The sequence below is a fragment of the Clarias gariepinus genome, chromosome 12, assembly GCF_024256425.1.
Source record: "Clarias gariepinus isolate MV-2021 ecotype Netherlands chromosome 12, CGAR_prim_01v2, whole genome shotgun sequence".
Classification (NCBI taxonomy): Eukaryota; Metazoa; Chordata; class Actinopteri; order Siluriformes; family Clariidae; genus Clarias; species Clarias gariepinus.
The window spans coordinates 18,862,814-18,890,000 of NC_071111.1; the positions used below are offsets into that span (position 1 = coordinate 18,862,814).

Below are 27,187 nucleotides of genomic sequence, written 5' to 3' on the forward strand. Positions count from 1 at the left end.
TAGTGACACACTTGGATAAGTGCATTAGTGTAGCAGGGTTTGAGAAATATTAAGAAATAATGGGCGTTTTTAGGCCATGTTCACACGGGTGTTAGGTTTTTGGATAAACGAACGTGCTCTGAACGTCCTAGACGTTTATGTTGCATTTTGTAGTGACGCTCGATTGACTTCTACACTGGCGTTCGTTTGTCTCTGTCTAACGTCAGCCTGCAGCCCCAACTGTAGTTTGTGTGTTAACCTGTGGGGGCAGTGTGTCGGGAACTGGATATGAAAGCGCGCCGCTACCGGGTTCACTATCTGACTGCACAATGTCGGATTAAAGGAAGTTTTTTTTGTGGTTTATGAAAAAATGAAAATGAATCATGATATTACAATGAATTTTTTTTATTTTGCCCTTTTCCGCATTTTCCTATGTATAGCATGGAGGATCATGGGATATATTCGGTCCTCCGAAGCGTAAAATGAACGCGCAGAAAACGAACAAGAAGCGGTTTTCTTGCGTTCGTTGGGTTTTGAACACCAAGAAAAAGGTGCATGCAACGTTTTTTTGATGCCGTATAAACGTGCAGCCGGACAAACGCACGTCACCAAAGCCCGTGTGAACACTTTCATTGACTCCCATGTGTAGAAAACACTCGCCGCTTGATCCGCGCTCACCGGACGCTACAAACGCAGAAAAAACGCTCGATTTTAACGCCCGTGTGAACAAGGCCTTACTCTTATGATTGCGGTCCCTTGTAGTCTGCACAATCAAAAGTCCTTGTTTGACTTGAACATCATCATATAAGACATGCATTTTAACTATATTATTTGTTATGTTAAAGTTTAGGCATTAAAAAAATATATAGTAATAATAATTAAAAAAAAAACTAATTTATGAAATTTATGTCCGGTTGTATAGACTTTGTTCTGGCTTTTATTCACTGACATCTGACAGACTGCGTTTTGTTAAATGGAGCAATTAAAAAGGAATTGTAATGTTAGGAAACTCATCTACGTGGGAAGAAGTAGACACACACACACGTGCATGCAGGCTCTGTATAAGAAGGCTGTCAGCTCTCAGTCAGCGCAGTGGCATTTTGACAGGCAGGAAGATGGACAGCTAAACACTAAGGACTTGGGTGAGTGCTAATACAAGTGTGTTATTAAACCGTCTCGGATGTGGCGAGTGCGTGATGCAGCTAATGGCAGCCTGCCTTCACCCAGGGGTTCTTCCTGACACCCACGGGTGGCAATGGCACTGCCCATTTTAGCTGACACTGAATTTCCAGTCTCTCTCTCTCTCTCTCTCACATACACTCTCTCTGTTCGTTTTAAAGTTTCGTCCTACTTTAGTGTAAGTTTGAAGCGACAGACTTTTGGCTGACGATTGGAGCTGTGATACTGGCCAAAAAGAGACTGAGGGGTGTGAGAGACAGAAAGAGACAGCGAGAGTGAAAAAAAAAACAAGAGAGAGAGAAAGATAGCATTAGAGAAAGAGAGAGAAAGAGACAGATATAGTGTGAGAGAGAGTGGAAGAAGTGATGGGACAGATGGGAGGGGGGAAAGGTGGAGAGAGGGAGAAGGTGTGAGAGAAGAGGGCTGATGAGATGGTGACAGACATGAGAGTGATAGAAGGAAGGATGAGGAGAGAAATAATGATAGGCAGCTGAAGAGAGAGAGAGAGAGAGAGAGAGAGACAGAGAGAGAGAAAGAGAGAGGGACGAGAGTACAGTACCTCCATGGTCTGAGACTGATGCATGGCTTTGATTGCATTCTGTGCCATAGCCCTGGTAGAAAACGTGACAAACGCACATCCTGCAGGAAGGGAACGAAGAAGGGAGGTAGGGTGGGAGGGAGGGAGGGAGGGAACGAGGGAACGAGGGAGGAAGAGAGACAAGAGAAAAAAATAATAAACAAAAGAAACAAGACAAAAGGGTTGGACAGGTCGTTATAAAGCCAAAAAACAAAGATTGTACAGAGAAGAAAGGCAGACAGAACTTACTGCAAAAGTGGCTTAGAGTAGAACATTCAACAACATTTAACAACAATCAACACTCAGCTCTTACCTTCAACACTGAACACACTGAACATCGGTGCAACACAATATAACACACAATCAGTATGAATAGAACTGTGTGTATGGGTTTAGTCAAGTATATTTCAGTGCACAAAGCTGTCAGGTTGCTGTGCAGAACACAGCCACACATACTCTCTCGCTCTCTCTCACATACACACACACGCACTCACACTATATAAGGTATATGAGAAAAAGAGACAGACAGAAATGGGCGCCTGACATTTACAGCTTCTTTGTTACTCTTTCAGTGCACTGTAATGCCTTTCGGGATGAAACACTCCCCTGTCACTAAATGACTGACACGACTGCTCGTCGCTGTCACTTGCGACTACTCAATTACTCATCCTCTACCATAATTTTGCAAAATGTAAATTTGGCAAAGCCAGAGCCAGTTCTTTCAAGTGTGTGTTGTTCCCCCAACCCCCTCCCCATGAGTTGTGTTTTTTTGTTGTTGCCTGTATTCATTAGAAGAAACATTGAAACTATCCTCTGTAGCTCTTGAATCTGCTGCTCTCAGCGTTGAATAGCATTTTAAGGTAGAAGCTCATACAAATGCCCAACTGCTAAATATTTTCTACAAAAAAAAAACAACAAAAAAAAAAAAACACCCCAGTTTGCTCAAGTGCATGTGGCAGGATGAAGGTTACTAGTAGTTGTGGTATTCGCTCCAAGGAACAGATTGTCCTCAGAAAAAGTGTCCTCAGAATGTGGTGTGCTGATTAATAATCTTCTGTTTCTTGGTAAAAAAGGCTGGTAAAATTCTACTAATTTGCTTGTTTTTTACATTTAAGATTGTTTAATGTAGATCGCAGCTCTATGCTAGTCTTGTTCAATGTGGATAGCTGCTCTATGCTAGTCTCATTCAATGTATTGTAGGTATCAGCTCTATGCTAGTCTTATTTAATGTAGATACGTATCAGCTCTATGCTGGTCTTATTAAATGTAGATAGCAGCTCTATGCTAGTCTTATTCAATATAGATAGCAGCTCTATGCTAGTCTTATTCAATATAGATAGCAGCTCTATGCTAGTCTTATTCAATATAGATAGCAGCTCTATGCTAGTCTTATTAAATGTAGATAGCAGCTCTATGTAGTCTTATTCAATATAGATAGCAGCTCTATGCTAGTCTTATTCAATATAGATAGCAGCTCTATGCTAGTCTTATTCAATATAGATAGCAGCTCTATGCTAGTCTTATTCAATATAGATAGCAGCTCTATGCTAGTCCTATTCAATGTAGATATTAGCTCTATGCTAGTCTTATTGAATGTAGATATTAGTTCTATGCTAGCCTTATTCAATGTAGATATTAGCTCTATGCTGGTCTTATTCAATATAGATAGCAGCTCTATGCTAGTCCTATTCAATGTAGATATTAGCTCTGTACTAGTCTTATTTAATGTAGATATCAGTTTTATGCTAGTCTTATTTAATGTAGTTATCAGCTCTATGCCAGTCTTATTAAATGTAGATATTAGCTCTATGCTAGTCTTATTCAATGTAGATAGCTCTATGCTAGTCTAACTCAATGCAGAAAGCAGCTCTATGCTAGTCTTATTCAATGTAGATATCAGCTTTATGCTAGTCTTATTCAATGTAGATAGCTCTATGCTAGTCTTATTCAATGTAGATAGCTCTATGCTAGTCTTATTCAATGTAGATAGCTCTATGCTAGTCTTACTCAATGAAGATACAGTGGCAGCTCTATGCTAGTCTTATTAAATGTAGATATCAGCTCTATGTAGACTTATTAAATATAGGTATCAGCTCTATGTAGTCTTACTCAATGTAGATATCAGCTCTATGCTAGTCTTATTCAATGTAGGTATCAGCTCTATGCTAGTCTTATTCAATGTAGATCAAACATCTATGCTAGGCTTGTTCAATGTAATGTCAACCCTTTATGCTAGGTTTGTTCAATGTAGATCAAAGCTCTATGCTAGTCTTGTCCAATGTAAATATTAGCGCCATCCTAGTTTTATTAATTGTATACAGCAGTTCTTTGCTAGTCATGTTCAATGTTGACTTTAAATGAATTTTCCAGTCTCTCTCTCTCTCTCTCTTACATACACTCTCTCTGTTCGTTTTAAAGTTTGGTCCTACTTTAGTGTAAGTTTGAAGCGACAGACTTTTGGTCTAGGTTAGTTCCACAAAAATATTAGCACTATGTTAGTCTGTTTCTAGAGTAGATTTTGTCTCTGTCCTTGTTTAGTTTAATGTACTGTGGATATTAGCTCTGTGCGCTAGTCTTTTTTAATGTAGATAGCAACTCTATGCTATTTATGTTTATATTCAACGTAGACCCCAGTGGTATGCTAGTTTTGTTCAACATACTGTACATATCAGCCAGTCAGTCATGCTAGTCAATTCCCAAACTACTGTAGATACTGTCTCCGTCCTAGTCTTGTTCGATGTAGACCTAATCTTAATGCTAGTCTTATTTAAGAAAGATATCATTTCTATGCTAGTCTTATTCATTGTGGATTTCAGCTCCTAATGCTCACCTTGGACATAGTTAATTCTAACCCTATGGGCAGAGCTGGTAAAACTGGTAGACCCTTGTGACCAGCTGGAAAGTTATTTTACTTGCTGCTTTGTTATTACTTGTTTAACCCAGTCAATAAACTTTCAACCTTTTTAGCGCTGCACTTATGTTATTCTCATTAACAGTCTAGCTATAACATACTGTAGCATTAGTAAGAAGCTGTAATCTAGAGGCTGTTCTAACAGCGTGACCAGTGTAGACTGTGTGTGTTTGGACTGAGTTGAATTGTTCAGCAGGTTAAAATACCAGACATGTTACATGGAATTTGTATGCTTGCATTGTATATCTTGCATATGTATTATTCTTGTATCATAGTCTGGCACACTTATAATCTTATACTTTATAGCGAATTACTTAAATTATACTCCTGTCATTCTTTCGGCTACTCCTGTTAAGGGGCTGCTACATCTGATCCACACGTTAAGCTTGGCACGCGGTTTGACGCCGGATGCTTCCCCGATGCAATCCTTCCATTTCCATTTAAGCTTGGGACTAAGAATGCCCTGAATCCAGTGGCTGGTAATTGAACCCTGGCCTTGTGCATGGCAGGTGAGAATCTTGCCACTGAGTCAATAATGCCCCATGTTTTAAATTATGTAAATACGTGAAGATGCTAATATGCTCACATGCAAGCCTTCACTACAAGCCATTCTGTGTTACACATTTGCATGTTTATGTGCCTGCTAGAGCGCTCTTCGCCCTAAATGCTCGAACAGAACGAGAGTAATCTCTCTGCTGCAATCATGACAAGCGCTCCCATGAGGCTGAGCGACTGTTGGAGACCTGCTTGTGGTGGCAGCTGGGAAATGGAGTCGTTTATGCAGGTGGTGGGCAAAAGAACAGGCCATATGGAGACAAGCTGGGGAGATGGCATTGCCTCAAGAGCTCTCTCTGCTCTACTGTACACACACACACACAGATGTCTTACATACAGTCTCACTGATCGAGTAAGCAACTTCAGCCATCTAAGACTGAAAGGAGGAAAGTAAAAGAACTGTCTTTTCGTTTTATGTTCACTAGGAGGCACTAGCTACATTAACCTTTATATGCTGCACTTTTTTCTCTCTCTCACACTGTTTAATGTGACCTGCACCCCAAGTTCCTATAAGGGTGCGGCATCACTCCATAGTCCCGAATGCTCCTGTTTATTTTAAGATGGCGTTATAAAACCAGGTTTAGTCATTGCAGCATCCAGGGTTGCCATGTCCATTGAAAAAATAGAAACAGAATTGTTTAAATCCTTGTTGAATTCTTATCTGTGCTATTTAAATACAATAGGACACGGAAGGAACGGGGGAGTGTGCAAAGCATTATAAATTATCTTTGTTTTATTCCTGGTTTCCTTTTAAAGAGCTGCATTAGACAGCAGATATAAATATGTGATAGGCCACATGGAGGAGGAGAACGGGCACAAGAGCAAGCGCAAGCTCACAAGCAAGAAAGAGAGAGAGAGAGAGTGAGAGAGAGAGAGAGAGAGAGAAAAGAGGACAGTTTGGAGAAAGTGGGCTAGCTCCCTTGGTGATCTATATTTATTGGAAGTGAAAGTCTACGGTGATTGATAGTTCTCCGAGATGGTGGAGATTAGAGTGATAAAGAGAAAAAGAGACAAATATGTCAGAGGAGAAGAGAGATAGAGAGCGGGACAGTGTGCTTAATGTCTGTCAGATGCTTCTTTAGTTTTGCACTAAAGCAGGTAATAAATAATAAAAGGTTATCTTACTTAAAAATTTGTGCTGTAAATATCAGTCTTCATTATCATCATAGAGACAAACCAAATCTGATTTATACTGGTTATACTGGTTATCAACATCTGGCCATGAATCACACACCACTCATACACTATGGGCAACTTGGAAATGCCAATCAGCCCGAAGTACATGTCCTTGGATTGTAGGGGGGGAAATGGAGTACCTGGAGGAAATCCGCCAAGCACTGGAAGATTCCGGGCATACGGATCAGAGGTAAGATTAGAACCATCAACCCTGGAAGCGTGAGGGAATGGTGCTTATCGCTAAGCCACAGTGCCGATCATTTCTAAGTATTTAGGTGGAATATTAAATGGGAATTTATATATTTTTAATCTGATTACTTAGCCCCAGTGGTGTCAATTTACTTCTCTCACATGCAACATTAGCTTTGTAGATGCAGTACAAAACTAAATGATCTTCAGACCAAAAAACACTTTTGACTAATATTTTCTTTATGGGAAATTAAAGTGCTATCAATGAGAGTGTTCACCAAACCGCTCTCAAAGTGCAGTTACATACACCAATCAGCCAAAACATTAACAATATTGAAAAAAAATAACATTGATCATCAAACCATTGGCACCCAAGGCTTACCCATGCCATGGGAACCAAAGGCCAGTCCATCTGGTCTGATCTCACAGAAAAGTCAATGCTGGCCACAAGAGAAAGGCACCAGAACACCCAGCAGACAAGGTGTCCAAGAAAACTGCCCCAGTCTCCAAATACCCCAGATCCCAATCTGATCAAGGATCCATTGGATGTGCTGAACAAACAAGTCTGATCCATGGGTGCCCTACCCGGGCAACCTACAGCATCCAAAGGATCCGCTGGCAAGGTCCTGGTGCCAGACACCACAGTATAGCCCCCAGCGGCCTTGTGGAGCCATGGCCCAAAGGGGCCAGAGCTAATCTAGTGGCATAAAAGGAACCAAAATCCAATGTTATAATGCTAATGGTTTTAATGTTATGGCTAATCGGTGTATAACTGCATTAACTGAGGTTGGCTTAAATGTTGGCTAAATCCACCCAGGACCAAAGTGCCAATGATCAGCATGGACTAACTCTTTAAATAGGACAAACTTTTAACTGAGGTGAAACGGTACTTTCCAACATTTTACCCTGGTGACCAGAGTTCAGCTCATTCTCGAGGTTTAGAAACGTGGTAAATGAATTTATGTTAATTTATGTGCACTTATTTTCAGTCATAGATGGAACACATATTAATTAAGGCAGGTGTTCATTATTTAGTTAACATTCGAGCCCTCATTAATATTCCTAACTCCGTATGTGTGTCTGTACATGTAAGAAAGAGGACGAGCGTTGCGGTGTCCTGTAGGGCCGACGCGGTTCAGTAAAAGCACATATCCCCTGCATCAGGGCACTTTCAAATATATCTCGCAGCAAGGGCTCAGGGACTGGAGTTAATCTCATGTGGAATTAAAATATTCATGAGAACCAGAGAGGGAGCGAGAGAAAAAGAGCGAGAGGGAGTGAGAGGCTCAGGAGGGAGAGAGCAGGACAGAAAACGAGGGAGAGAAATGAGTCCTGTAGAGGACGAGATGACAGGAGAGGAGTGGATGAAGGGGTGGAGAAGTGGCAGTGAAATGAGTGTGTAAGAAGAGTGGGAGCTGAGTGAGTGATGCAGGATGGTTCAGGTACAACCTATCCCCATTTTACGCCTCTAAGACCGGGGGGAAAAGTAATGGTCTGAAGGATTTGTGTGTTACAGAAACAACGCCCCTCCTTGCTTAGAAATGTGTGTGTATCCTTCAAGATAAGCAGGTGATAATGGAGGACAGCAGGAGACTACTTTAATCCGTTCACCGGGAAACCAGATTGTCCCAGGAACGGCAATAAACATGTCGACTTTCGTAGTCTCACATTAGTTTGTCCGAAAATAATCACACATGATTTGAGCGGTGTTCACTGACATTTGCAGTGCTGCTGATTAAAAACTGAAACGGGTGCAGATGAATGTGTTCGATTCAGTAAACATATAACATTAGCAAGCTAATTTGAATTATCGCAAACAATAGTATAACTCCACTATGAGCATTGTTTATTAATTAACATATCTTCTTTTCAGCATTTTTCCCCCTTAACTTACACTTGATCAACTTCAAGGTGAACCAATTCAACTCCCATCTTCTCTGCCATTAACATGAATAGGCATTTTCCTCCCAGACATATTTTATTCCTTTTCAGTCTGAGTCTGAGGACTGTATTCTACAGTTCCTTTGCATTGACAGGAACAATACAATCAAACGCAAGCAGATATGCATACACACAGATGCATGATTACGTCTGAGTCAAATGGACGCTAGCTGGTAAACACTGGAGCCGTTCTAATCAGGGGATGTATTTATGGCGTGAATGCGTGTGAACGTGTGCGATGTTGCTTGACGCAGCACAGGAGACAAATTGCCACCATTGTGCATGTAATGGTTCACTTAACTTAGAAAAAAAGAGGCTTAGGAAAAAGCAGCTTAATTACTGTAAGGACAACGGTACTGGATTTATATCAGATGTAAGCTCAAATTCAGGGCGCATATACCGTCCCTTGTCAAATACTAAATTTTGACAAACTGGAAACGAGTTCCTTTGATTGATGATGCATGGAAGAGAATTCTCAAACATGGAAAACGTGGAAGGGAAAAAAAAAATTATAAATAATCATTTAGGCCGCTGATACATACAGCAAGCATGTCCTAAAAATGTCCCTAGGCTATAGACAGGTTTGGATTGAAAGCTGGTCTCATGCCAGGATCGGAATGTTCTCTAGGTACACTCAAGTCCACTTATCAATTTTTACCCGATAAACCCGTAGGCGCATCTCCAATAAACATTACTGGGCCAGAAAATCACTCTGAGCAACCTGTTCATCACTTCCAATACTTATGACACCACAACATTTGGTCAAATACCAATTGCCTTCAAAAGAGCTAGAATCTTCATTAAGCTTTACATCCTTGTTGTAGATTTGAGCCATGCTGGCTTCAAAGCAACGACCTCCAAACTGCCCAGGTGGCTTTTAATAATAAAATCATCTGGCTGCAGCCAACCTATCATCCATCCTCATCCTTTTTTGACATCGAATCACCACACTCTCCTGGCTATCTTCTCCAGTCTTAGTGGCACTGCAGAGCACTAGAGAACCTGCTTATTACCCCAAAGAAAGGTAATATCATGTTACCACTTCTTCTCCATGCAGACTTTCCACTGGTATCCCACAAGGCTCAGTCCTGGGTCCGCTTCTGTTGTACCTGATCTCTCAGTGAGCTCATACACTATTTTCACCTAGTTTTTCACATCACAGCTCCCTGCTCATGTGTTGACACTTAACTCATCCTCTTCTTTTTTTCCCTCAGTTGGGATCTCAGCATGTCTGGCTGATATCTCAGGGAAAAAAAGCTAAAAATAAATTTCAGCAACACCAGACAGCTGTATATAACTTATTATTATTTAGATCTCCCTGAAAATCTAACTCTCAGATCATACAGTATAATCGTACCATGCACCCAGTCTTGGGGTAATTCCAGACATCCCTCACTTAATAAACTGCTAACCTGATTTAGTCATGTGGGTTACTTCTTTGCAGCATCAGGACGCACTGGCTGTTTCTCCATGGAAGCCACTTGGTAGGTCTTTTGTCATCTTGAAATTGGGCTAGCGTAACTCCTGAGCTGTGATCCAGTATGCAGCTGTACAAGGTTCTCCCAGACCACCCACACTGCTGCATTCCCTCCACTGAATTCCTGGGTCTGCCTATATCAGGTTTAACTCAGGGTTGCCAAAAACCTTCCTTAGGAAATTCTGCACTGCATGATGTTCCTATGAAACTAGGCCACAATTCCAGTTAACCCATCATTCCTAAGGATACAGGGATAACTTGGATCTCCTTTATTTTGTAAACGAACTTCCGGTGCCCTCCTGTACATTACCACACCCACCCCATTTTTTTATTATTTTATTTTTTGCTTGCCCCTGTTTTACAAGGTTTTACCTCAATAGTATTCTTAGCACCTGACCTATTTGTACTGGGATGCTTTTGAAGGAGACAAAGTACTTCTGTAAGTAGACCACCAGTTCATATATAAAATCCCCACCATAACCTAATTATCTTAAATGGTATCAGAAATGTGCAAACTGTAAGAGAAAGCTATAATGATTCCAGTGATGACTGCTATAGTATCTGTTAAAAGAACCCACAGTCCAACTTGTGTGTGGATGTGTGTGTATTTCAGTGTGTGTGTGTGTGTGCACACATGTTGGGTTGTGAGGGTTACCTCGGCTAAGTCCGTCCGGACCTCTCAGTATGCGACACTCCTCAATCTGACCGAAAGAAGAGAACATGACCCGGATATCGTTCTCGTTACACTTCTTTGACACCATGCCGATAAACAACTTCCTGTCCTCCACCGCTGAGAAGAGAAGACAAGTAGGTTTAAGGACAGATAAACAAGTGTGGAAAGAGAGTGACAAAACCTATTATCACTAGCTTTTCATCAGGCTTTAATTACTGCTGTAATATTTTATCTTTTGTTTCCTATTTACTTTTTTTTTTTTTTATCTGTGCCTAGGTATTTGGAATTTGGATTTGCACCTACGGTGTGTGTGTGTGAGTGTGTGTGTGTGTGTGTGTGTGTGTGTATGTTTGGGGTGGGGGGGCATGGATGTGTGTTTTTTTTTAGCAGACAGGATTTATTAGAGTGAAAACAATAACAATGCTAACATGAAAACCTAAAAAACCTACACACACACACACACACAAAACACTCACCATTTGACTTCTCACTGTCTGCAGGCTTCATCTGGATGGGATGGTGCATCTGTAAGACAGAACAAACACCGGTTACACACACAATCACAGATCTGTCTATGTACCTATCCTTCATCACTGATTACTCATATCTCTATTCCTACCCCTCCTTCCTTTCTTTTCAAGCCAAAAGACAAACTCTTTTCCCTTCTACTACTTTCTTTGCTTTCATTCATTTCTCTTTTCTTTACTTTCTTGCACCTAGTTCTTCCCTTCTTCTCTGCATCCATTCGTCTCTTCTTTTTATTTCCTTTTAACTCCTCTTCCATCTTTCTTTCATCTTCCTCTTTTCTATTCTTTCCTTTTCCATTTCATTCTTTTACTGTTTTCTTCTCCTCTTCTTCCATTTCTTCCATCCTCCTTTCTATTTGTTTCTTTCTCAATCTTCTCCTTCAACTTTTGCTTCTTTAATCACTTCCTCCCTTTCTTCCTACCTACCTCCTTTGCTTCCTTCCTTTCCTTAACCTTTCTTTCATCTTTTTCTCCCTTGTCCGTTCCATGCTATATCTCATGTGATTTATACATTACGGACGAACTAAGAGATGAATATGCTCTCCTCTCATTCTATTCGAGAACACATTCCATCTCTCTCTTTCTCTCTCTCTCTCTCTCTCTCTCTTTTCCTTACAGCCTTACAGCCACAGTTTGCCTTTGATCTGCTGTCAGACTTTGGTTTCATCCTGTCTAACACACACACACACACACACACACACACACACACACACACTCTCTCTCTCTCTCTCTCTCTCTCACACACACACACACACACACACTTACTTATTCCCTTAAAGTGTCGCTTCATCAGTTTCCATATCTCTCTCTTTCACAGACAGAATTTCACAGTTGTGATAGACAGTTTGTTTGTGTGTGGTGTGTGTGTGTGTGTGTGGGGGGGGGGGGGGGGGTGTCATGCATGCTAAGTGAATATGACAAGGTTGTACAGAAATGTTAAATCTATTGGCAGCACAATTTACCTTCTTCCACTTACACACACACACACACACACTTATTTATACACAATTCAGAAATGGTTGTCCAGTAGAGGTTTTCGTTAAGACCCAATTATACATAAAGTCACCCAACTGCATCTTCACACACGTCACAGAGTAGTCTAACTCTCTTGGAGGGAAAGCGCTATCCGCCCTCTTTCACATACATGAGCTCACTGATGCTTAAAATTAGATTAGCTAGTGTCTCTGTAAGTGAAGGACAGAATGACAAGAGAGAGAGAGAGAGAGCATGACATCACTTCCTGTGGCATACTGAGGATTGTAACTCGTGAGGTCTAAAATACAGGGCTTTTCTAAATCCCAGAAAATGACTTATCTTGTAAAATACTTCGAGAACCTCTACATACTGTGCAAAAGTAATGACCCACACAATTTCTTCATGTTAAATTAAGTTAAATTAAATTAAATTAGGCAACACAGAGTCGTAGTGGTTAGCACTGTCACCTTGCACCTCAAAGGTTGGGGTTCGATTCCTGTGTGTTCTCCTTGTGCTTGGTCGATTTCCTCTCGGCTTTCTGGTTTCGTCCCAAGACATTCAGGTTAGGCTACCTGCTGATCCCAAATTGCCTGTAGTGTGTAAACACTACGGGCAATTTGGGAACGCCAATTAGTCTAACCTACATGTTTTTGGACTGTGGGAGGTAAAACGGAGTACCCAGACCCTGGAGGTGCAAGGTGACAGTGCTAATCTAAATTTTATTACATTAAATTTAATTAAAGATATGTTCTACTGTGACAGACTGCATAGTTGTTTATTTGACAACCTCAGCAGCAGCCTCATTTCCCCTCTCATCTGTTCTAACCACTCAGCACTCAGCATCACGTGTAAACTAATCACCAGGACTAAGCTGAAAATCAGAGTTCTTTCGGAAGCCTTCATAATGAGGGGTGCATGAAGACATTTGAACAGTACTTTCTTACTACTTTACTTTCATACAATGCTAAAAGTGTGTGTTTAATGAGAAATATTTATTAGGAATCAGTTGAGGAAGTCGGAACTTCATGTACACGACATGAAATAAACTTTCAAGCCAATAAAATGTCTTTAATGACCTGTGAACTAAAAAGCACTTTCCCGTTAACGCTGTTCATTTCAGGGCTTGTTTCAGGTAATGAGTGTGTTAAACGGGATGGAACATCCATACAAGACATCCATAATTGGTTCTAGCTCCTGCACGCCGGATGTGGATTCATCTGCCGAGTCGAAATCAGCGCTTGTTTTCTTGTATCGGTTGGTTCCAAAGGAGTTTGATGAATAAAGGCGAATAAAGGCGAAAGGGCGAAAAAACAAAAAACGTCAAGCTTGCGCGGTTGCCGCCATTGAAGTGTCCTCGCCAAATCAGACGTATTGTTTTTCAGTCTTGTACTGTATTATGAAAGCAGGGAAAGAGTGGTGAGGGAGAGGTAATGAAAAAGATGGCACTAGGAGATGGAGGGCACTCTTAAGGATGTGCCCTAGATTAGCACTTGAGCATCCTTAGCTTAGAGTCAAAAAGAAGAAGGGACACTCCCTCACAGAAACACACACACTCTGGACACTCTGAGTGTCCACTGATTAGTGCAAACAAAAAAAGTAAAGGCAGAATGGAAGAAGGGCGAGAAATGAATTCTGCACAATGCTAATGAAAAAAGTGTTTTGGTTTTACGTTGGTAAATGGATTGATTTGTGGGAAACATGATTTCATTATGAGACCTTGAGGAGTCATTGGATTGTCCACATGTCATCAAAAAAACGGCGCACAAATCCTAAGTTGCACTAGGGAGCAACTTAAAGTCGTATCAGGATCCAGTCATTGAGTCTGCTCATGTGTTCGGTTCCTAAGCTGCGCCCTAAGCTGATATTATCTAAAGACTCGAGCAGGATGTGTACGGCACACCGAGCTCATCTCTGATCAGAGAGCTCCCTCCTTAGACACGTACAGGCTTAAGCCTGACATCATATTGTACAGGTAAAAACTGACCAGACTTTCCATGATATACACACTCCATCTAGAACCTTTGTTTTGGCCACGTTCACATTACAAACTGCATTGTTACAAATTCAGATTATTTGGTCAGATCAGTCATAATTACAAGTGACTAATCTGACTCGAATGTGGACACGTCTGTCCTTGGAAACAGCATGCGCATGCACATAGATACGTCTTTGTTTTCACCATTTAGGTTAAAATACATAAAATTTGGATGATCGTTCATTTCAAACAAAGGATTGGATTTTAGGAAAATGATGCTTGTGATTTTGCGCTGGTGGACGTCAAGCAGTTATATCGCTTGAGCTGTTCTAGCGACCGTTGCTATCGCTGCTATAAAAACCGCGCACCGCCGGTGCTGTCTGAGCGCCCTACTTTTGTGCAGAGGCAAAAAGACGCGTGTCCTGTTCTCAATCAAGTCACATGACCACATATCAGATCAAGTGATTATGAAAACAAATGAGGAATTCAGTCAGAATCAGAATGGAGTCCCTTCAGGTATGATAACGGTTCGTCTTATGGTTTGTTTTTCAAAACCGTTCCACAGTGACTCCCTAAAGCTGAACATGGGTAGTCTTCCAAAGAACAGTTTAAGGATTTTGTTTTTGTTGCTTTTGGGACATTTCCTGAGTAAGAACATGAATCAGAGCATTTGGCCAACAATCCCAGCGCTACTCCTTCCCCTTGGCTTCCATCTTCTTTAATCTCCGAGGTTGTAGATCATGTGTATCTAGCGTAACTTGGTTCTGCCTGTTTTATTGATTTGTCTTGATTGAACCTGACTGTGCATTCTGAGCAGAGTGAGACGCTATAGTCCGCTTGCGTCTGTGTTTCTGGTCTGTACACGATGTTCACTTAGATTCTGTCCTGAAACCTGACATTCTAAACACACTTACGTAAAATACAACTAAACTATAGTACACATATGCTATTACAATGAAATAATCAGGACTGAACTTTCTTGTAAATTCTGAGTACTCCGTTCTGCTTGGTCAGAAGGTCAGACAGTTACTTGGAACAACATGGAATAACTGATCCGGTAAGGATTTATGTAAGGAAACGTCATTTTGCATGTAGTCTCCAGGGTTATGCACTATTTGGAACTGTCAGGGGTAAAGCTTTGACTTTTCCAACCTGGGAAAGCCTTCAAGACAGAGTTCATGCAGTTTCCTCAGTAACAGGACACACTACATTTTGTGAGAGACCAACTGTTTACAGCTGTTACTGTATGGCGTAAGTGATAACTTGTTTTGTGCATGACCCACCACTGTACCATAAATATAATTTTAAAAAAGATTACCCTGAGTGATAAGAGAAACTCTGCATCGCATTAGGTTGCACCCCACCACCACCACCAACACCATCACTCACTCACTCATCGCCAATACCACTTTATCCCGTATACAGGGTCACAGGAGGTCTGGAACCAATCCCAGAAGACTTGGGGCACGAGTCGGGGTACATCGCCATCTTGGCAGGAGCTGACTCCGTCTAAATCCCAATTAAATCCATAAATGGCAAATGGGTATAGCGAAGAGCGCCTGGATGTTGGTTGGAACATGGCTACCTATCTCAGCTATCACCAGCTATCTTGTGTTTAATTTAGCTAATTTATATAATAATGTTACTTTAAATATGATTGGACCCTACACGTCGTTCGTGACAGCTCCTACATTTCTTTTAAGGACTAGCGGTTTGACATCTGCCTTCCAGCTGTCACTTAAATCAGATACGCCCCTAATTATGTATGATTTCATAAATAAAAATAATTTTAACTGATGAGTTACATAAAGAAATATCACCCCAGTACACTTGTCATGAATAACAAAAAATATAGAGATATGGAAACCAAAATTGTTTTTATTTTGTACCAGGAAAATATGCAAATATGTTTATTTCTGTTGTATATTTGGACAATTTAACATGGGCTTCTATGGGGATTGACTCACTTTTGGAGCCGAACCCCAGTGGACATTTGAGGAACTGCAGATTTTAGCACTTCCACATCTGCTTCATTTTCGAGGTTAAAGCGGAAAAACCCAAACAAGATAAAAACAACTATATGAGGCACTGCAGGTATTTTCACACATACCAAAGTTAGAGTAGCGGCAATACGTTAAAAGCACCAGGAGGAAGTGGAATAAAGATAAAGAATAAAAAGCACATAAATTCACTGCTCTTTGATGGAATATTCTATTTTTGGCTTGAAGAATAAAAGCTCATCAGATGACGATGAAAAGAATGGAGGCATGCCTATTTTCCCCCAGAATTAATCATATTAACCCAGAAGCGCTTTGTGCGAATCGGCCTGAGGTAGCGAGCCAGGTATCCGACGTGATTTTATGCGAGGGCAGATTCTTTGGGATCTATTTTCTGCTAGCGGAGCACGAATAAACAGAACCTTGTCCAATACTGTGCTTGAAAAGTCACTGACGTCTATAGAAGTGTTGTATAAAACGAAATTGCACTCTCAATAATGCGGTTATCCTGAATATATGATATTTAGTATACCTGCTCTCCTGCTTGTGCGCTAGTGTGCTTAAATAACAGCATGCCATTTCAAAATTTATTCCTTACATAATAAATAGTGCGGTGTAGTCTAGCGTTTTCTACAATTGAGCTTTCAGAGCTGTCAACGTCTCCGTATTCGCGCTGCATGAGTTGCCATAGAAATGATTCATTTCCGTATCCGAGGAGACGCACAGCTCAGCGTCGGAGTCCTTGCCTTTCCGATTGACGTCATTCTGATATAACCTGACTGCCAGCCATTAACGCCAGGTATCTCGCGCGGGGCCTAATGAATCGACTCGCACTGTCAGTATTACATTATCTTCTGTTAATTACACGTCATAAATCCTCACAAAGTGCTAAAGCACATTCCCAACAATATAAAGATCCATCAAGCTCCGTGGCCGAAATTGACATCAATTATCATGATCGTGTAATTTACGTTCTGAGTTATTATCATCTTTCAGTCACAGATCATAACATGTGGAACAAAGTGCTCACCCCGGTTAAGGTTTTGATGTTGTGGAGAGCGTTCTGAGCCTCGAGAGCGGCTTTCCGTGTGTAGAATGTGACAAAACAGCATCCTAGGGAGAGAGAGGGAGAGAGGGAGGAAGCATTAGCAGGGACATGAACATAAATGGATTTCTGCTTGCTGACTTAAGTAAAAAGTAAAAAAAAAAACAGATTGTGAGGAAAAAGGAGTGACAACTCTGTGTGCATCCTGTTTTGTGTACTCAAAGCAAATAGCGTGTGTTGGTGTGTGTTTAAACACCCTCCTGTGTGTTTTCGAATAGAACTCTCTTATGCAGAACAGTGATATGTTTACATACTGATACAAATATAAAAATGCACGCAGATGCATTCCTACGCAGACGAATTACTTATATAATACGTTCATATGTTTTCCTATTCAAATTCAAATTTTTATTTCTCTCTCTCACACACACAGCCGTATCACAGTATGACATGCAGTGTAATGCTTATACGAAAGTTTTTTTTGTCTGCAAGAAATAAATTGCACAGGAGAGCACCATCAAACCAAAAACAGAAATTAAAACATATAATGAGGCTGTAATAAATAATAATTTTGGGAAAAAAACATTTTTTTTGTCTGTCTGTTTGGCTGTTTGTTTGTGCACACATCACATAAAAAATACAGGACGGATTTTTATGGAGTTTTCACAGGTGTGTTTGGCCGAGTTTGAGGTAACATGTAGACTTTGTTTCGTCGCAATCGGCCAACGGAAAGAGATTATATGCTACTTTGAAATTTTAATGGAAAACGCCCTTATTACATAAAAAAAATAATTAGTACGTTTAAAAATTCAACAGATGGCGCTGTACAATTTTTTTAGATGCACTTATAAGTGTTTCAATTAATTTCCACATGAAGTCGCGGGCACATCTAGTACTCATGAAGTACATACATTTTTTTAATTCTACAAATTGTAAAAAAAAAAAGCTAAAATTTGACAATATTTACTAAAGTTACCAGAATAAAAAAGAATTCAAATAGAAGTGCATGAAGTGGACGGCATAGTGGCTTAGTGGTTAGCACTGTGGCCTGGTACCTCCAGTGTTTAATGGAAGTTTGATTCCCGTGTCAGGTCTGTGTGTATGGAGTTTGCTTGTTCTCTCCGTCCTTGGTGTGTTTCCTCCCACAGTCTGAAGACATGTAGATTAGGCTAAATGGTGTTCCTAAATTGCCCATAGTGTGTGAATGAGTGTGTGAGCCATGCAATGGATTGACACCCCATCCAGGGTGAACCCCGCCTTGTGCCCTAAGTCTCCTTGGATAGGTTCCAGACACCCAGTGACCCTGTATACAGGATTAAGCGGTATAGACAATGAGTGGGTGTATAAATTATGTAGAATGAATTACAGACTGTACAAGAATAAATACAGAAGGAAAGTCTATGTATTTATCTCAACTGCGAAGTCTGTATATTAGAGACAATAGCTGTTAAAATAACAAACGTTCAATACAGTCGTGTAATAGCTCAGTCTTATTTTAATTCCAATTTTTATAGTTAAAGAGTATACGCTTGCCGGATCACACCGTTTACATGCTTGATGTTAAGTGCAATATATTATTGAATAGAACTATTATTACCCTTTACAATGACAATTAGGAATCTATCTATCTTTAAACACAGAATACAGACAGCCGTGTGCATGAGCATCTATCAGTGTCTGTGCATATAATGTACACGTTATATGCCAAGTGGATTTTAATCAAATCTGAGATCAGAGCTGAGGACCCAGGCAAGCTGCACGTGCAGACGAAGCCAGATCGTGGCATAAATTTTGGCCAAACTGTAATATCTGAGCATCTGTGTGTTCCTGAACACACACACACACACACACGCATCAGTGATCAGACGCTCCTGAAAGAGCTTAAATTATTACTCTATAAAAAGTCCCAGCTCTTTTCAGGAGCGTTGGAAAATCTCTTTGCTGTTCAGCCAAAATCGCCGCTAATTACCACAGACACTAACGATCGGCCGCGTCCCAAATCCGGAGTGAGTTTACTGACTCGGCTCAGATGTTATCACTGATGTCTGCTGCAGAGGGAATCTGACGCGCCCAGTTATCCACCCACACACACACCGCAGATGATATGTATGTGTGTGTGTGTGTGTGTGTGCGCATGTGTGTCTGTGAGACAGAGAAAGACAAAGAGAGAGAGAGAATGAGCAGAACTAAACATGGTCTCATTCCTGTCTGCCAACTGTGTACTTCTTTCAATAGCCAAAATGCCACTAGACACACACACACACACACACACACACACACAGAACCACAGCACAAGTCACATACACATGCTGAAAACGATGTCACCCACCTACGGACCCCAACACATTACACTTATGAGGACCAGGGCTTCGTCCAAATGAAGAGATGAAGACAAAGGTGTACACACACACACACACACACACACACACACACACACACACACTTCACCTGCGTCTACTGAGTAATTGGCCATGAGTGCTGAGCTAACAAAGCTAATGGCTGCTCTAATCGGCTGTGACGCTTCAGCAGAAACAAATAAGTCATAATTCAATCTCACTGAGCAAACACTCCGTCTCTCACTACAGAGAGAGAGAGAGAGAGAGAGAGAGAGAGAGAGAGATAGTGTCTCTGAGAACTTTTTTTGGTTGGTACGGTTAAAGGCTTAAGGTTAATTGTTCACCATGAATGTCTCGCAATTACCACCAATTACCACAAGCCGCACGTCCTAATTGTCCATTCATTCCCTCGCTCAGGGAAACAAAGCACGAGAACCTTTTAAAAGTTCAGATCCTAACCTTTACTTGACACCGCGTCCGTGTTTGCTAGTCGGAGAGGAATTGTTGTTTGATTACACTTTAAACTTGATTACAACAAGACACATGATAAGATTTTACATTTGTTAATTATGCCTTGTAACTTGTACAAACAAGCGGGGTAGCTTTTGTAGAAAAACGTAGGGTTCGGATCCTAACACCTTTCAGACGTCACCAACGTGACAATACCATCTCCATCGTTACAAGCGACTGCATTCCGTCATTTAGTACATACAGTTGTTCTGATGTCCACTTCTTCATGACTTCACTTAAACAGGATATCGACAAGTAATGGATAAGGACAAACCTCTCCTTCTGCACAAGAATCCCCCCCCCAAAAAAAGATCTTCATTACAGACAAACAAACAAGCAGTTTCCGAATATGGTATAAGATTGCAGCCAGGGTTGCCAGATCACACTAACAAGATCCCGCCTACATATTGATGAAAGTGCTGCTGTGAAAAACTACAATTTTTAAATCCATTATTTTCCATCCCAGAATGATGAAAAGTAGTCCCATCTGGCAACCAAATTTTTAACCCCTTTAACATCACCTCTTCCTGGACCCACTATCTGTAACACCACCAGAGCTGTCAATATTAACGAGTTAACATGTGTGATTAATCTAGAACTTTAATGCAATTTAATTATATGATGTTCGACACTAATGGCTTCCCATAATCTTAATTGTGTGTGTAATAATGGCACGTTTTAACACTCATAATAAGATGACTGAGGAAAAATCAGCACGTGTGCTTAACAGCAGTCTCATTTTAAAAAGCTTCTAGGTGGAAGTTGCATGCTTTAAGTACCTTAAAGGGGCTCAGGTGACTAAGGCACTAGGCTGTTGATTTTTGCATTTGGGGATCCGGGTTCGAGCCCCTCCGTCAGTGGGCTGCCCCATCCCACACATACCCAGCCACCAATGCATGCAGTGCTGTTCCCATTCGAGAGCTTTTCATTTAACATTTGTTAAATACTAATGTTTGAGATATTATAACACTGCATCATTTGTTTCCTCAAACCAGTTTGTCGTGCATTTCTTTATTCTAACATTGTGCGTTTATGACACAATACAAATAAATCTGAATATTTTTAAGTTGTGAATAATCGTGAATAACGACACAGACTATGATTAAGATTTTGCTTTCATGACTTTTTAATCATTTGACAGCAATACACCATGTCACAATGTCACTTCATCACAATCGCGTCTTTCTGTAAATGTTAGTGCACGCTGTTCAGACTCGTGCTTTGTTGAAAGTCATTCATAAATGGCTGAAAGGTCTGAAGCAGTAAGATCGTTGTCGTGACTTTACAGAAACATGACCAGGCTGCTCACACAGACATAAAGCATACATGTTCAAATGCTATCAGATTAATGAAAAGGAGTGTGTGTCTGAAAGGGGCTCTATAGAAAGACTAGACTAGACTAGAAATCTGGAGGTCATAAATAGTAATTGCAAGCCTCAAATCGAGAAAAGATAAAGCAGGCCTTTTTTACTATTATAAGTTTATATGTTTCCTTCGGACAGGTATAAGACTGACTATTAGGTGTGCCGTTTGAGGATGAAAATATACATCACTCGCCAAGGTAAGCTACTTTGGTCTGTTGCTAACAAAAAGTGAACACGGAGGCTTGCGCTAACTCAGTGTCATGTCCTGGACTAAACAGTGCAGAAGACTTTTAATTTAGATTAAATCGGTGGCATTTCTCATACAGGGTTCCCTTCTGCTTTTCAACTTGAATAAAATGCTGAATGACAGGAATGTAAAAAAAAAAAAAAAATGCAGGAACGTGGAGAAAGGAATTCACCTCAGCCGTGGTCTAGGTCACATACAGTGTAACGCTAAACATTTCAATAAAGGAGAAGATTGGTGTGTTATTATGGGTGTGTTGTTATACAGTAGCTGCTTTGTACAGGTGTGCTGTTACAGGTGTGCTGTTACAGGTATACTGCTACAGGTTGCTGCTACAGCTGTCTTTTATACAAGTGTATTACAGATGTTATTTTAGCTGTGTTAAAAACAGATGTTACTACAGATATATATATATATATATATATATATATATATATATATATATATATATATAAACACACACACACTATATATATATATATATATATATATGTACAGATGTGTTATGGCTGCGTTATTATAGGTGAGATGATACAGTTGTCTTGTATTGTACAAGTGTGTTGTTACAGGTGTGCTGCTACAGCTGTGTTTTATACAGGTGCATTACAGGTGTTATTTTAGCTTTATTATTACAGATGTGTTCTTTTAGCTTTGTTATTACAGATGTTGTTTAGGCTATTATAACATGTTATTAAACATGTTATTCAGCTGTTTTATTGCAGATATTTTATCACGTGTGTTATTACAGATGTTATTTCAGCTGGGTTATAACAGATGTTACTGCAGATTTATTTTAGGTGTGTTATATATATCTTTATAAACACATCTAAAATAAATCTGTAGTAATAATATACACCGATGCCTTATTAATTTCTGTAGTAATAATATACACACAGATGTCTTATTACAGGTGTGTTATGGCTGTGATGATACAGTTGTAGGTGAGATGATACAGTTGTCTTGTATTGGCTGCATTATTACAGATGTGTTACAAGTGTGTTATTGCTGTGCTTTTACAGGATTAGTGTTATGACTGCGTTATTACAGGTGAGATCTTATGTGTTGTTACGGCTGTATTATTACAGGTGTGTTGTTACTGTATGGCTGCGTTCTTACACGTGTGTCACAGCTATGTTATTCTTCCTTCAGAACCAAATCAAAGTTTCCTTTCAAACTCGCATCACACAGGACGAATTCCGGAGAGACCGTGGGGTAAAGCAACAACACTGTCTGTTAAATTCCTTGATTAATAAAACATACCCTGCTGAGCTGAACATTGTTAATTAATGCTAAGCTATGCTTAAATTAAACCTTAACCTTAAACTCAGTAACTAAAGCAAATATCAGCATGGTTAAATTATTGGGGGTTTTTTTGGTGGGGGAGGGGGGTGTCACTGGTTTGAGAAAGAAAAATATTTAGAAAGGTTTTCTTTTTTTGATGAACAGATACATTTCAAATATGCCTACATTCTGGGGACATCTGATCCCCACAAAGATATATAAACACACACTCTCTCTCTCACACACACACACACACACAGAGGGTGAAATCCGAATATATTTCAATACATTAGCATAATAGGGTTCTCCCAGACCTTCGAAGATGCAACACACATCCAGACACCTGTACCGTTCAACAGCGCGGGACTGAAAAGCTCACACTATACCATTTATTCACCCTGTTTCTGCATGCGTCTGTATCTATTATACACTTCAAAGGCAGCGAGGAATACATCTTTTGTAAAGAGACACACAGCTGCACTGCTCCGATCTCAGATCAATCAATTGACCTGTTCCTGTGCGCGCATACATGTGTGTGTGTGTGTGTGTGTGTGTGTGTGCGCGTGCATTTTAAATTGCAGTCCAGCTCAGATAAACAATTTATGCCTCTCCCTCTTCTGGGTACATTTATATTCTATGTCTTCATTACAGCCACTTTTACACACACACACACACTCTCCCACACCAGCACACACACATACTTGTCTTACTATCCTTGTGAGGTCCGTCTACTACCATAATTAATGCCAAATTGATTAATGCTAGCGCCGGATCTAACCCTGACCTTGAGCAAATAAAATGACGTGATGATGTCACTTCCTGCCAGGGTTGTTTATTCAGATTCAGTTCTATTCAATATGTTCCCTTAATGACTGATTTCACTGTCTTCGTTTCCTGCGAAGTGATTATATCAGACAAGGTTTTCTCATAAACCTTCTGGATTAAAGTATCTCATCCAGAAGATGTCCCTGACTGGTCATCAAAACAGAAACGGGACTTTACAAGCGGCAAACATGACCGCGATATGAGCAGTGTGTGTGTGTGTGTGTGTGTGTGTGTTTGTGTGGAAAAAAAGCAAGACGGGAAGATTTTCCCTGCTAACGATTATCTCTACTCCAGCTATAAAAACATGCCAAGCTACATTTATTTACTGCTCATTGTTCAATAAAACACCTTCACGTTCGCTGCTGCGAGTAATCAGTAATCACACTGAGACTGATCCTAACAGCGCTTAATTGGGAATGATCGATATGATTTAAACGCCGCGAGGATCGACTCGGCGAGGTGCATGAAACCTGAACAGGTATCAGCCCGAACGTCTTCATTCCCTCGCCTACAGGATGCAGGATCTTCTTTCAATAGGACCAGAGAAGGAGGTGTTGTTACAGTAGGGCTGTATTTCCGATTGTAGGCATGCTTTAATTCCAAACAGGTACACAGGTTCTGCCTGTGTTGATTGGCTACTGTCACTATGACTGATGTGAGAGTAAAAAATATGCATTCTCTCCTCTTGAGCAAGAGAGCAAGGCCAAGGCTCTCTCTAAGCTCCCGGCTACGGACGGATGTGGATCACCCGGGAATGGAATTCGTTTCTGGTGCGCCGCCCGAGAGCTAAAACACTTTCAAGTGTTTTTTTTTTTTTTTTTTTTGGAAAGGGCTCTTAATCCGCAAGCGACATGTCCATCCATAATTATAACGTGGGATCTTATTTAGGCTTTATTAACTACACTTTACTTCACTAAAATGTACTTTAGTTAAGAGATGTGGCTGAAACACAGAACACTGGACACATTTGACCAGCCATTTGTATTATAGTGTGACGTTAAAACGCATTGCACGCCTCCCAAAAAAAGGAATTTCAACAAGATCTAATTAATAACCTGCGTTGTTAAGGAAAGAGAACAACTACTGAGATTTGAAATGAGTGGAGTTGAGTTAAAAAGCATTATTAATACCTGAAACGATTGTTCTTTTTGCTATAGAGATGTGATCTGAAAAACTGGGAATGGCGATCACTTGAACCACGCATTCTACATTTAATATTGAAACTAAGAGGATTTCCACTCACACTATGTGATGAGGACTCACAGGATTGAATCTAAAAAGGATTCAATTTGCTAGGTAGCATAAATATTGGACTTGGAACGTTGGACAATGGAAAGGGTCATGTTTCTGATGGGTTTAAAATAAGCAATTGGGTGTGTCAGGGTAAGAAAGGAAGCATATGCAGAGATCCACCCATCACGCACGTACAAGCCTATGGAACGTAAAGTCGAAAGAAAACAAAGTTAGCTGATGCCATTAATGTACCGATTGATGTCTGTCTATGACGCTTTTTCTCCCTAATGGCCGGCCATATTCCAAGACTAACGCATGAACTGACCACCAAGACCGTATTTAAAGCTAAAGGCATTTTAATATTATTAATATATGATAATGAATATATATAATGAATATTAGTGTAAGAGTGTCAGATTTTTTTTTGTATGTACAATTTACAGACATCGCTCAACTTACAGACATTTCTCAACTTACAAACATTGTGACAATCCTGCCATTATATCCCCATGATCCCTGGACTCTACTGTTGCGTACTGTGCAAATTCTCAACGCTGTTTCCCTCTATTAGCTCTGAACTTTATTAATTAATGTCCACCTAATAAGAATTATATATAACAGTAATCATATGAGGATGACACAACGAGATATGGACAGTGTAGTTGGGACATAACATCGTCATGGTGTGATGTAAGGACATTTAGGTGTCAAGAGGTTAAAAGCTTTAAATGCAATACAAATAGCTGACTTTAAAATATCTTTTTAAATATATATATCAATTTAAATATTTTATAACCAATTTATAACAAGTTAACAATTAAGGTATAGATGCTTAACATATATTATTATTATTATTAAACAAGTCGACATTTGGCGATCACATTGTATGTATGTGTGTGTGTTTGTGTGATTGCGTGTGTGTGTGTGTGTGTACCTTTGCTCTGTGGTGGGTTTTGACTGCGGTCTCTCAGGATGTTAATCTGATAGACGGCCCCGTACGGCTCGAACAGCTCCTTCAGTTCCTTCTCAGACCAGGAGCGAGGGATCTGACCCACAAACATCTTAATCGCGTCCGGATCCGGCTGATCCGAATGCTCCAGAGCTCCGTTCATCTTCCCAGCTGTGCCGTTACTGAATAGACAAAAAAAAACAAAAAGAAGAGAGAAGGGGAGATTATTCATCTTTTAATTCCTTAATTACCTGTCAGCATGATGATGATGTCTACTGAACGATACTGAATCCAGTAAAGGAGAAAAAAAAAGAGATGTGTAAAAGAAAAAAGAAAAAAAAAAAAACACGGAGGGAGATGTTGAAAGTGAGAACGACTAAAAGAATAGCAGAGGCAGTAATTGAAAAATTCCTGCTGATTCATTTCGGTGCAGATTCACGAGGCTGGGTGAATAAAACTTTGATCAAAAGTGTCTTCAGCAGCGATTGAGGGAGCTTCAAAGGTCAGCATGAAGTGTGTGTGTGTGATGTCTTCAAAATGTCAGGAGGCACTGCAGGTCTCAGAACAGATCTGAACCGAGCTGAGTTTGTCAGAATCAGAACCAGAGCATCTTTTAAAAATAAGGTACGTGGTCCAATTTGTCGGAAAATACAACTTGTACGGCCTCCTCTGATACTGTTAGTGATGTTGAATATTAAATTCCATGTTCTTATGAATAAACAAAATGTCCACTTAACATTTGATAATCGACAGAATCTGAGCTAGCTGGGATTATTTGAAGGTTTATGTGATAAATTTCACACAGTATTTACTCTGGATTCTTTTCCTGGCAAAGCTGGATGTCTCACCTACTTGTGTTGGTCGGTAACATTCATTCATTCCTTCGCCCATTCACTCATCAATCACTCCATTTCTATAACCGCTCCATCCCGGTCAGGGTCAGTGCGTCAGACAGAGCGGTGTGTTCCCTATTACACGGCCCACATTTCATTGGTAAGCATGTTGTGAACGTGTTATACAGGCTGTCTACGTCAACCTGCGACAGCCGTTTCTGAACAGATAAGATCTCTGATGCTATCTCTGATATTAAGAACGCTGTCCTAACATGTTTATCCCAGCAATTTCACGCCAATTCACACATCCAGACCCAAGAGTCATGGCAGCCTCATGACATCACAGGTGTGAATCACACATAGATATTCAGCAGCAGCGTGGTTTAACTGCTGGTTCAAGCGCTCGTCTGGTAAATAGGGGATCCTATTTGAATGT

At 40.3% G+C, this 27,187-nt stretch overlaps 1 protein-coding gene across 13 annotated transcripts in view; it reads right to left on the reverse strand.

The window, feature by feature from the left end:
• Positions 1–27,187, reverse strand: part of celf2 (cugbp, Elav-like family member 2) — a 175,325-nt gene that overhangs the window by 29,881 nt on the left and 118,257 nt on the right. For all 13 annotated transcript variants that reach the window (XM_053508469.1, XM_053508479.1, XM_053508471.1 and 10 more), the window contains 5 exons: positions 25,904–26,100; positions 17,162–17,244; positions 11,134–11,182; positions 10,640–10,774; positions 1,718–1,797 (listed from right to left, as the gene is read on the reverse strand). In XM_053508469.1, coding sequence (XP_053364444.1) covers positions 1,718–1,797; positions 10,640–10,774; positions 11,134–11,182; positions 17,162–17,244; positions 25,904–26,100 — 544 coding nt within the window. The remainder of the gene's footprint in view (positions 1–1,717; positions 1,798–10,639; positions 10,775–11,133; positions 11,183–17,161; positions 17,245–25,903; positions 26,101–27,187) is intronic.